The sequence below is a fragment of the Pantherophis guttatus genome, chromosome 8 (assembly GCF_059756535.1).
Source record: "Pantherophis guttatus breed Tessera chromosome 8, ASM5975653v1, whole genome shotgun sequence".
Lineage (NCBI taxonomy): Eukaryota > Metazoa > Chordata > Lepidosauria > Squamata > Colubridae > Pantherophis > Pantherophis guttatus.
The window spans coordinates 45,212,053-45,224,282 of NC_142070.1; the positions used below are offsets into that span (position 1 = coordinate 45,212,053).

The 12,230-nt window shown below is 34.4% G+C and overlaps 1 protein-coding gene across 5 annotated transcripts in view; it reads right to left on the bottom strand.

Annotated features, from left to right (window-relative positions):
* The window catches only part of WWC2 (WW and C2 domain containing 2), a 153,119-nt gene that overhangs the window by 10,814 nt on the left and 130,075 nt on the right, over positions 1 to 12,230 (bottom strand). For all 5 annotated transcript variants that reach the window (XM_087874725.1, XM_034401374.3, XM_034401375.3 and 2 more), the window contains 6 exons: positions 10,962 to 11,120; positions 8,421 to 8,581; positions 6,763 to 6,955; positions 5,161 to 5,322; positions 3,294 to 3,386; positions 485 to 727 (listed from right to left, as the gene is read on the bottom strand). In XM_087874725.1, the coding sequence (XP_087730851.1) occupies positions 485 to 727; positions 3,294 to 3,386; positions 5,161 to 5,322; positions 6,763 to 6,955; positions 8,421 to 8,581; positions 10,962 to 11,120 (1,011 nt within the window). The remainder of the gene's footprint in view (positions 1 to 484; positions 728 to 3,293; positions 3,387 to 5,160; positions 5,323 to 6,762; positions 6,956 to 8,420; positions 8,582 to 10,961; positions 11,121 to 12,230) is intronic.

Consider the following 12,230-nt stretch of genomic DNA (forward strand, 5'->3'; position numbering starts at 1 on the left):
CCTGTAACATCTAAAATTAATCCTCCTAAGGCAATTCTGTGATTATTGATATCCAAAGGCATTTAATTACTAAATTAATTTTTAGCACCATATGATTATTGGACTCAATAATTTGAACTATACTAATAAATTCTGAAGTGTTAGAAAAAACAGGAAAGTTCTCAGCAAAAAAACCCCACTGTAGGCTGAATGGAATGTGGGGGGGGGGATGCTTTACCACATTAAACCAGTATCCATTTTTCTAAACAATTTGTTTAAATGCCTGCACTCTTCTAAGACAATAAGCCAGTGACTTCTGAACATTTAAAACCACTGAAACCCCATGCAAATCAGTACCTGGCAGTAGGAAAAAAAATTACCAATAATATAGAGATAGTATACATTCTGAGCATTTCAATTTTATATGAACACTTGGTCAAAACTGTACATGCAGACACTAAAACATCATACATTTGCCTCTTTATTAGTTAGTTCATGTTCATACCTCTTTTTCAGCTTGCTTCAAAAGCTTTTGGAATCTTTCATCCTCCAAAATACATGGAGGAAGGTCCGTCTGCCCTGTTACTTTCATGTCTTCTAACTTCTGCCTAAGAGCACGAAGTGTCTGTAGTTCATCATTCAGGCGACTCTGACGGGTCCGGGATGCCTGAAGATCCAGCTCCAAGTCAAGAGAAGTACGCACCAGGCGCTCTCGCACTGCTCTTCGCAAGTTGGACTGGCAAGTAGGCTATAGTTGTCAGGAATTCCATAAAATAAGAATATAATATAATACATGCACTGCATGAGAACAGCCCAATACTCATGTGAAACATAACAAATTTGCTATGGGCACTAAGATACTATTTTTGTACAAATGAAGTTGCAGCAGACTAAACTCTAAGGGGCGGCTATTCTGCAGTTGTTTTTATACAACTGGAATATTTTTCAGCCCCTATAAGATAAGAACCTGTCATACAATTTTCCTTAGGCAACATAAATGAGATAACACAGTAAAAACATATTCTGCAACATCTTTAAACTTTATTTCAATATCAAAACACAACATTTTTGGTACAACTATGATGAAGGGTATCCCTAAGGGGGGGAAAATAGAAGCTTGTAATATTTCTAACTCTGAGATTTTAAAGGCGGCTGACTTTTAAAAAAAGATTGTGAACATCTTGCTAATGCATGCAAGTAAAATACATTACTATAGCAAATGGCAGGACAAAAGCTGAGAGATTCTGAATTCTACCCGCCATCATAGAAAGGCCTCTAGTGCTATGCCTATTTATGGGAGAGGAAAAAATGTTATTTAATGTTATAGAGAAGATTCAGGACCACCCGGAGGACAATATTTTATAATAGTTGTACTGGAATTCACTGCTAGCAGTTATGGAAGATTGTCAAATTGGAAGATTTCTTAAAAGGGATTAGACAGGTTCACGGAGGATCATGCAATCAACGACCATGAATAGGCATAGTTTTTTATTACCCCCTGAATCCTTAAGCAGCATGCCTTAGCTGCATTTGGTTGGACAACATCAGGAAAAGAGAGTTATAGCCCTGCAGTCCAAGCTTGTAAGCTTTCCATGGGCCATTCCATGACAGAATGCTGGAGTAAATGAAACAATGGCCAAAGGACTTTTCTTATTAATTCTGTGTCTGCTACCCAGTCTCCTAGAACGGTTTTTGCTTAGGGAAATATTAGTGGGAACACTGCAATTTAGCAGTGCAACTCTAGCAGCAATTTATTAAAGATTGAGGGAAGGTTCTGGTATATGCATATATAGTGTTAAGAAAGAAAGAAAATTTTGGATTTTCAGGGTTGCTTCTCTCTCTCTTAACGCTGGCTGTACAATACGTGGCTGCTCTGAAATTCATGTATTGTTGTGTATTGTAAAGAATTCTGTTATAAAGTTATGAAACTCTTGAATTTATTTTAGAAAGCAAGCCTATGGGTAAATTTGTGCTAAATACCTCATTGCTTAATTAAAGAAAGCCAAGGAATGTATTTATTTTTTTGTTAAATTTTCATCCCACCTTTCCTTCACAAATGGTGCTCAAAGTGATTAGCTTGTTCTGCCTTTTAACTAATCTGGAAGGGTTCCATGTAATTGAAATTAAGCATAAATCTATAACAATAAAACATTGTTTGAGGACATATCAGTTTCCTTGGGATATATTTGGAAGTAAATTGTCTGGATGTTAACTTTACAATCTGAAAAAAATAAAAGAATATACCTTGTTTTGAGATGGATCTATTAATCTTAGTAGCAGCTCTCCAATCTGCTATGTCACTAGAACTGGAAATGACAGGCCTGTTCTCTGACACTATCTGAGACAATCTCTCCCTTTTTTAGTTAAATGTGTAAGAGGATATAACATTCACAGTTCCAGGAACAAAACACAATTCTAAGAATAGCTACGAGTATAAATTTGTTAGTTGATGAGAAAAAGTGTCTGATGAACAATGTGAAAGTTAAAATTCTGGTCAAGAACATTTCTCTCCACCTCAATTTCTTTGATATATGTAGTTGTCTTTATGATTCTTTTTAATTATAAATTGTCCAGACTTGCGGTGAAATCAGGTGGCCTCAAAATTGAAATATAAAGTTAAATTAAACTAAAAAGAATTTGCCACTGACTGCTGTGATAAATGTCTAATTTGAAGGAAAGATTTCCATCAGTTGCAGAGTCTTTGCTTTGCATGCTTAGATTTAATCCTTAATCTCTCCAAGTAAGGCTGGGAAAGATTCCAATCTATATCTCTGGGGAGAAAGGATAAACAATAGTGAACTTGGACAAAGATCTGAACTAACATGTAGCAGTTTTTTTGTGTCCAAGTCCTACATTTTTCTTGACAAATTGGGTTGCATTGTCAAATTTATGAAAAAGATTGCCAGAAAAATGTCCACATACAAAAACAACTGTAAAGTATATTGTGGCAAATTAACTACAAGTTATGATCATCCCCTATATTGCAGCCTCACTCCTACCCTGGAAAAATCCTTTAGATGCCCAGTTTTACTATGAAAGTTCTCAGAAAAGCAGAAATGCAATGTCAAGAAACTTCCTTTGCTACTTCTTGTTCTCAAAGAAATAAATCGTTGTTTTTTGTTTACCAGAATACAACCTTGGAATAAGAGAAGAGGCAAGATAACGATCTACATCTTCAATAAGAGATTGTACATGCATGCACATCAATCTGTGTAACATGCAAAGCAATGCTTTATAAATAAACCTTTATTATAAGTTTGAATATATTTGATGAAAATAAAGAAATGAATAATAAATGATCAAACAATACCTACCCTTTTGACTCTCAAGCTCCGCCGTTCTGTGGAATTTCTCACAAAGAGAGTTCTTTTGGCCAATGTTGAGCTATCGCTATCGCTTCTATTCAGCTGTCAAAATAGAACAGACAGTAATTGAAACAGAGTGGGTAGAGCTAAAATAAAAAAGCTACTGGTATTAAAACTAGCAAAAATAACCACTGCATATCTGTTAGATTTGACTACAGTTTTGCATAAGAGATAATTAATGTAATACTGATAAAACAACACAGTTCAAACACCAATAACTTAATATACAGAAAAAATATTCACTTCTTGATCTTTAATGAGGCAGATGCTGTTAACACTACTGTTTTTTTGTGTTACTAATGGCAACAATGTAGCATCCTACTTGGAAGGGTGTGATCTAGGATTGACATGGCCCAAGGGGATGATATATGCGGTGAGTGTTGTCATTAGTAATTTTATTTTTCAACTGGACTGATTGCTATGAACGCATACCAGATAAATCCCAAATTGCTTCCAGTATGGAATGAAATGTGCAAGTGATCTGAGAGGAAAAAGAGGTTTTGTCTAACAAGGATTCCCATTATTAAATAAATGAAAGCACAAATAAAAGGAGGCAGGTGGCTATACAGAAAATCTGAACCATACAAAGTGATTGTCCTTGATTGTCTTTTTCTTCTTACATTTGAGTATTTGATGTTTACAGATCTTGGTTGAGACTGATTGATCATCCTGGTACTGGAGGGAGTTTGGATGGAAGAATTCATTCCACTATGAAGCCCTATCAGGAAATGATCAATTCCTCCCATTCTGTTTTGTAACAGCCTGAGGAGGAGAGTCAAGTCTCGATCACATGGTTTCCTTTAAGTAGATGTGTGTATCAGGAGAAAAAATTGCTGTTACAGTGTCAGAGAACTCCTGGAGGGGTACTACTACTGCAGTCAAAGATAAACTGCAAGGACAATGGAAGACAAATACACAAGTCTCTTTCAGCTTTAGAAAATTCTCAAAAGAGCACTGTGCAAGGCCAGATACCAATAGGAACGATTCACAGACTACAATGAAGAACCGTCTTTTGCATTGGAGGGCAAATAAATGTTGAAAATACTGAAAAGCAGATTACTTGATGACTCATCTGCAGCATAGAGTTTTTGATATTTTGTCCCTGTCGTATGAACATATTGTTTCAGATTACGCATGCACACAGCAACTTTATTTGAAGTATTTCATTTTTGTCAGGAAATTAAAAAGCAGATAGATTCTAATTTGTTGAACCTTCTTCCTTCTTTCTTTGGGAAAGTATTCTTAGAAGAAGTGCTATTTTCATTTGGCAAATCATATTTCAAAAATTGCATGCTGCTAGACATGTCATAAAATAGCAAAATGAATATAAATATTTGCACTGAAATGGGTATCAACAGTAAAAAAAAAACCACGAAAAAATTATTTTTGGCGTCTGCAAGCCAATTCTACACATGACTATTGAGAAAGAATGACTGGGTTCATATATTCCACTAAATGTAGCATATGGTGCAAACACAGTCAATTGCAATTGTCTTCAGTAAATCATGGTTAAACAATTCATGCCTTAGCATCCTGTTCAAACCATGTGTTTGCATGTCAGTAAGTGGAAGACGGGAAGAGTGAAGGAATGTTAATTGCGACAACTTTATTCTAGCTTAATACAAAGCTAACATCCAAATAGCTGAGAAGTTACACATTATTTTATAGGTGAAAGCAATAATTTTCATAGCCTCATAGCTGACAGATGGACACTAAGTTCTCTAGAGGTGGCCCACTGCCAGCAATGAGCCACTGCCAAAGAAATTAAATGAGTCTTTAGTTAGCAAGAGTTCATTGAGAACACTCTTTATCTTACCCTACAGATGTACTGGTTCCGCTCGCCTGGAGAGAACGTCTGTGAACGTACTATCATGCTGTTTCTGACAAAAGGATGCTGTTGAGACTTCAGGCTGGCTTTGTCCTTGGGTTGTATAGCTACACACTCAATCCTATCTTCTGTATTTGTTTCTCTATCAACCTGTGGATATATTATACATCATTTCTAATATTGAAAACCAAGACCTGCTCCCCAAATTATATCAATTTATGCCATTAGGACACTAAGTTAAATTCAAACCAAAAAACCAAGGCTCAAAATACATTAATTTCTTAAGAAATAAAAAGTAGACAGACATTTAATGCTCCACAAAAATCTTTCTTTTATCTGGACACTGTATATTTCACTAGATAAAGGACCATATACTAGAAAAAAAATCTTTTCAGGATTCTTAAAATGAATTCATTCTAAACAAACAAATCCCTTGTCCATTTAAAACTACAACTAGGCTTTCTTTTAAATGGTGATTATTATTGCACTTTTAGGAATGTCATATGGACCGAATGTAGGACTTTTGTATCAATGCTTGAACTCTATTTTTGACTACAGCCTTTCCCCAAGAAAAGACTTAACTAACCTAATTTCATGTGATCCTCATTTGTGACTTTCCAAGCCAGTTTCTGACAAGCAAAGTCAATGGGAGAAGCCAGATTCTCTTGCATGATTTACTTAACTGCAATGATTCACTTAACAACTGTGGCAAAAAAGGTCGTAAAATCGGGCACAACTCACTTAACCAGCGCCTTGCTTAGCAACAGAAATTCTGGTACCAAGTCAAAGACTACCTATAATATGTTTCTTGGATTAAATATCAGTATTTAGGATTCTAGCATACGGAATGCCTGAACAATGTACATTTGAAGAGAAACAAATTGATTCACACTTTCTGGTGAATTAAATTTCCATAATTTTCTAAATGTTGTATTGCAGTTCTAAATTCCAGGCTTTAAAAAAAATTCGCAAATCATATAAAATATGGTTTTTTTAGAAAAATATAGCCAAATGTAAATATTTAAATACAGATTTTCATATGGATTATTTTTTAAAAATTCAGTTTAAAGAGGAGTAGGGCAGAACAGATTTAGAAATGAACATATGTAAAATTTATAGTTCATGGACTGAAAATGAACTGATTCATCCATCCATCACATATATAACCGCCCGCCCCCCTTTCTAGCACTGTTTTTAAGAGCTTGGCCCTTGTTATTAAAACTTCAAAACAGTTGCAAAAATAAAAATATTAAGTGTGTATGCTAGTATAATTTAAACATTAAATAACTTATTAAATATTTAAAACATCCATTATTAAACATGAATTATCGAACAAATAAGCATTAAATGTTAACTAGCAAGCTAAATATTTTCTGTGGCTGCTCTAAGGACTTTTTTTCCTTGCTGCTACTCTTTTTTGTACTATGCAACAAAAACAGTACCAATTCAAAATCACTACATATATTAAATGCTATACTAAGTTTCTACATTTATCTGAAAATGTTTTGAGAAGTTTGCAATGACAAATATTATGGCTCAGCTATAAAAGGCATTCTGGGTCATATAGGAAATGTAATTTAAAATGCTCACCAGTATTGGGGATACTATTGTTTTTTTGTTGAGATCCACTTCTGTAAAGTTGTTGCCTTTCTCATGTTCAGTACCACCTGCCTGTTCCAAATTAAAGCTCATTCTCTTGCTATCTGTGCATTTGTCTTCTTTGGTGTCTTTGATTTTATTCTCTTCATTCATTTCTCTGGATACTTCTGCCAATATTCCTACCCTGTGAGAAGAAATCTATCCTTAATTTACTAAGGTATTTGGAAAATAAAATACCAGCATATTTGGAACCTAATATTCATACAATTAATGTGACATTATCAACAACTTATTTTCGCCAGAGGTAAACTTCTACTGAAACATTTCTATGGTTTCAGTATTCTCTTCTTTGGAAAAAGCAGAAGGATCTGTTATAAATTTACTGTGTTAGAACATCATAAAATTAAATGTAAATTTAATATTGAAGGTTATTTTTGAAGATAGATATTGCACCCTCTGCATAGTCACTTGGTGGAGCCCATGGATATTGCAAATAGATAAAATAATAACAATATCCTGAGTGGATAGAAAGTCAGAGCATCCATTCATCTGTGAAAATATCTCTCCCAGCTAATTATAACCCAACAAGTCAATCATCTTTCAAACAACTTTACAGTAAAAGGAAGGTCCAAAAATTGAATCAACTATAATGAAATGTCTGCACCTGTCACATACCTTTTTTTCTTACTCTGAATATGGAGCACACAAATGGTAGGAATACATTGAAATTTGAAGAATGATATCATGTTGAGATCATGTCAGCTTTTGTTCACTTAGGGATTCATTGAAACATACACTTTGACCAAAGTAGCTTAAAGTTTGTATTTTTTATACACCTTGCACCTGTATTTTTTAACCCAGTTAATTCTCCACATGGTAAATTGGGGGGGAGGGGGGAAGCTAGGATGTTTCTATATAAAAACTTGTTAATCCAAGTAAATTGACACATTTTGGATTATATGTTTCATGAAAGATCTACATTCCAAATTGTGGTTAACAAAAGGCTGCTTAGAAACAACTGATTCACATTTTCAGAAACAAATGCTACCAATAAGCATTTCTTAAAAGAGAAGAGGCAAGAAAAGTCTACTGCCTTCATGCCCAGCTTAAATTTACCAGAAGTAAGATGCTATATGAATGTTTGTTCTGATCAAAAATAAAGGAAGCTCATGATAACAAAAGCAAAAGCATAATATAGACAGGATACATCCCCAGTTCATACCTTTTGCACATAGTCTATATTTTGTTAGCTAGATGCACGCTCCCCTTACTTGCTGGCTCCTATTTAAGGAGAATGATTATGCATATTCACCAGGCTGTATCCTTTTGAGACAAGAACACAGAACCCGAACATTGGATTGGAGACAACAGCATGGCTCCATTCCCCAAGCTGCATAGAAACTAATATTATTCATTATTTTCCTTGTTGCTTTCCCTATAATATTTGTGTTGTGTTTCTGTCACTGAGCAAAACAGCAGAAAAAAATATTCCTCCCTAAATTGCCTAAGGAATAATAGGTTTTCTTCCTATCTTTCTTACCTACCTACTGCGGAGGTCAAGCAACATTTTCTGTATTTTGCTTTTTTATGCTTCATATTTTTAAATGCTATTTTGTGAACGACCAATAAATAAAAATAGTTCATCTTACCAGTCTTCCTCAGAACTTCGTGTTTCCTGAGTATCCTGTGCTTCCTCCTCTTCCTCCTCCTCTTCCTCCTCCTCCTCCCCTTCCTCTTCGTTCTCTGCCAATTCTTGTTCTACAGCTTGTAGCTCAGCTGATGTCCTTTCCAACAATGCTGAGACTGCATCCTAACGAAGACATGGAAAGCAGCTCTACTTATACTAAAATATGTAAGAAGTAATGCCAGTAATACACCTGGTCTGTAATGATAGTGTAGATGGACCGAGCCCAGAAAAATCACAAAGCTGCTGAAACCTTTCAGATTAAATTTAATAACAGACCTGAACACTGGGCCCTATATAACAAAAACGAATTCAGCGTAGATAAAAGTAAGCACACACGTATCTACAGAGAGTAGGATTACATCATGAAACACTCAAGACTGATTTAAACCTTGAATTGCTGCATGATATCATCTTAGAATTCATTAAATATATTGTGAAAATTATACCCTATAACAAAACTTTATATTTAAATATAATAAATAAAATTATTTTCAAAAATAGCATAGACAACAAAAATATTGACATGCAGATCACTAAAGACTAAGTTCTAATTCACAAATTATAGGCAAAAGCAACAAGTTATATTGGTTTCTGACATTTACAAATCATTAATCCAGATTTTACAATTGATTTTCTAGTTTAAAACTGGGAATTGTCTGTATTATGAGATTCGTATGACCTAGATTTTGCATATACATTCTTTAAAACAATATTTTGTTTTCATTCCCTATCATTCAAAGGAAACAGAAAAATATATTCACTAATTTGAAGTCTGGTGTAAATGAAGTACTGTATTAATCTACATTTAGTTGTTTGGAATAGACGCTCAAGTATAATGAAATTTAAATGGGGAAAATAGAGTAGACCATAAACACTTACGTTACATTCTGTGAAAAAAATAATCAGCTGCTTGCCAGCAGAAACATAGCATTTAGAAAGAGCAGTTATATTTCACTATTCTTCATTTATTGATTTATTTGATTGATTGATATTTCATTTTTCCATTGTTGTTGTTCCATTGGTTGATTGTTCTCACCATTAGGAAATTTCTCCTTAGTTCTATGTAGCTTCTCCTTAGTTTCCAGCCATTGTTTTGCATCTTGCCTTTTGGTGCTTTGGAAAATAGTTTGACCCCCATCGTCTTTGTAGGAGCCCCTCAAATATTAGAACATTGCTATCGTGTTTCCCCTAGTCCTTTTTTTCATTAGACTAAACATACCCAATTCCTGTAGTCATTCTTCATATGCTCCCTAATCATTTTTGTTGCTCTTCTCTGCACTTTTTCCAGAGTTGGAAAGGATTGAGAGTAGGATTGCATTTGCTTTTTTGGCTGCTGCACAACACTGTTGGCTCATATTTAAGTGATTGTCTAAGATTCCTCTCACAATTATTGGCACTAAGCCATGTTTCACCTAATCTTTATCTATACAGTTGGTTTTTCTTGCCTAAGTGTAGAACCTTACTTTTATCTACGCTGAATTCGTTTTTGTTATATAGGGCCCAGTGTTCAGGTCTGTCAAGATCTATTTGATCTTGAGCTTGTCTTCTGGTGTGTTGGCTATTACTGCCAGCTTGGTGTCATCTCCAAATTTTTATGAGTTTTCCTTCTAGTCTCACATCTGGATCGTTTATTTAAGAGTATTGAGCCAAAAGCAGAAGCTTGGAGTACCCCACTGCTTACTTCCCTCCATGTAGATGTAGTTCTGTGGAGGACTACACATTGAGTATGATTTGTCAGTCAGGTACAGACACATCTAGTGGTGATGCTATCCATACCACATTTTTCTAGCTTGCCGAAGAAGTAGGTTGCATTACACTTTATCAAATGTTTTCCTGAAATCTAGGTATACAATGTCCACAGCATTTAGTCACTTTGTCGAAGAATGAAATAAGATTTGTTTAGCATGATCTATTTTTGATGAACTCATGTTGACTACTGGTTATACCTTTATTTGCTTGTAGATGTTCAATGTACAATGAACAACGTACAATGATGTAGGTTGGACTAAAAGATAAAAAGTGGTCCAAAATTAGTCAGTGAGTTGCCTGACAATGGACTTGAACCTGAGTCTCTGCAGTCCTCTCAAACCCCTCAACCATTATACAACTGAGCAAACTACTGACAAAGAAAGTTTAATGTGGCAATATGCATTTTACATGTGATTCCCTTGTACTCCAACAAATAATGTTTGAATGTTAAGATAAGCACTCTGTTCCTTACAATGAAGAAGTTGTACATAAGCTTGACTGCATTTGCTTCTGTTTTTTAGCAATACATTCTGACAAGGAACTCTGGCTTATTGCTTTCCTCATAATCAAGATTTATCAATTCATTTATAACGTTCATTGTTTGTTTAGCCATTGCTGCAAGCAGAAAAGTCAACCGGAAGCCTAATTATACTTCTATTTATGATAATGAGACATATAGCAACTGGAGGCTACACATAATAATGTAGCACAACTATTTAACTGGTGCCACTTTTTTTTCTAGCAATCAACTTACCAAGGAACCAGGTGATGGATTGGCTGCCACAAAGACTGAATACTTCTTTGGCTTCACATTCCTTTTTCCAGCAGTGTGCTTAGAAGATAGCAAATTATACCACAGAGTAGATATCTCATTTGAAAAGGACACATCTCCCAGACTTATCTGTATTCCACCCTACAAAACAATGTATATTTGTTACAGAATTTTAATTTATGTAAAAACAAATATCATTGAAATGTTTTGTTTGTTTCGGCAGTCAAAAATTATTCTCCAAAGCCTTTTTATATTAGAATTATTAAAAACTTCATTTATATATTTATATCTTTCGGATTAAAATACAACATTTAAGATTAATATTACAACTGAAGTCAAATAACAATGCAACAAAGTTTTAAAAGTATTAGGTAAGGAAGACTTTCCACGTGATACACTTTTTATTATGGTTATAATGCAATGTGTGAGGTAGCCATTCTATAAAAGCCTGATGAATAGGATTCATCTATCTCTCAAGAGGGAAATTGCAGAAACATGTTTTAAAATGAAAAGTGAAGGGGAAAGCACAAAGATAAAGAAAGAGGGAAGATGAATGGGATTTACTTGGAGCAGTTGGCACAAGTGTTAAAGTAATTCTGGTTCATGATAAATCTTGAGGGATTAAGGACACAAGAGTCCTTGGCTTGTAAGATAAAAGGATGTAAAGCATTAAAGTGCCAAGAGAGTAGTCAGGAGTTGCAGGTGAAAACAGAAAAGATTATGATATTGATATTTATCTGGTGATTTTATTTGGTAAAATTTTTGTTTTTGTTCTTACTTGTTGCTCAATCTGCATTAAAATGGAAGTTAAAGGGGCATATTTTTTTAAAAAAATAAACAGATCATTTGTTTAATTATAGATCAGACATACAATACATATCCAAAAGGAAAACAGAGTTATACACTATAAATCTGATCTACAGTGCAATAGATCGATGCAGGAGAAAGCACTGGCTAGGTTAATGCCTGAGGCAAAATATAGTTGGCCTCAGTCCATCTTATTCATGAGGAAAAAAATGGCCTTATATGCAAGAAAAGAAAATTTAAGCTCATATTTAGAGTCTTCGATAGCTTTATTGTATAAAAATGCCTTGGGCACCATCAATTTATATTCTGTCAATGTCTGAAATTATTAATCATTACATTTCCATTTTACAATCAACTACAGGTAGGAATAATAACTTGAAGAATATTAAGAAAAAAAAAAGTCTGCTTCTAACTATAGTAATGTTATATACAAGAAGTGGAACA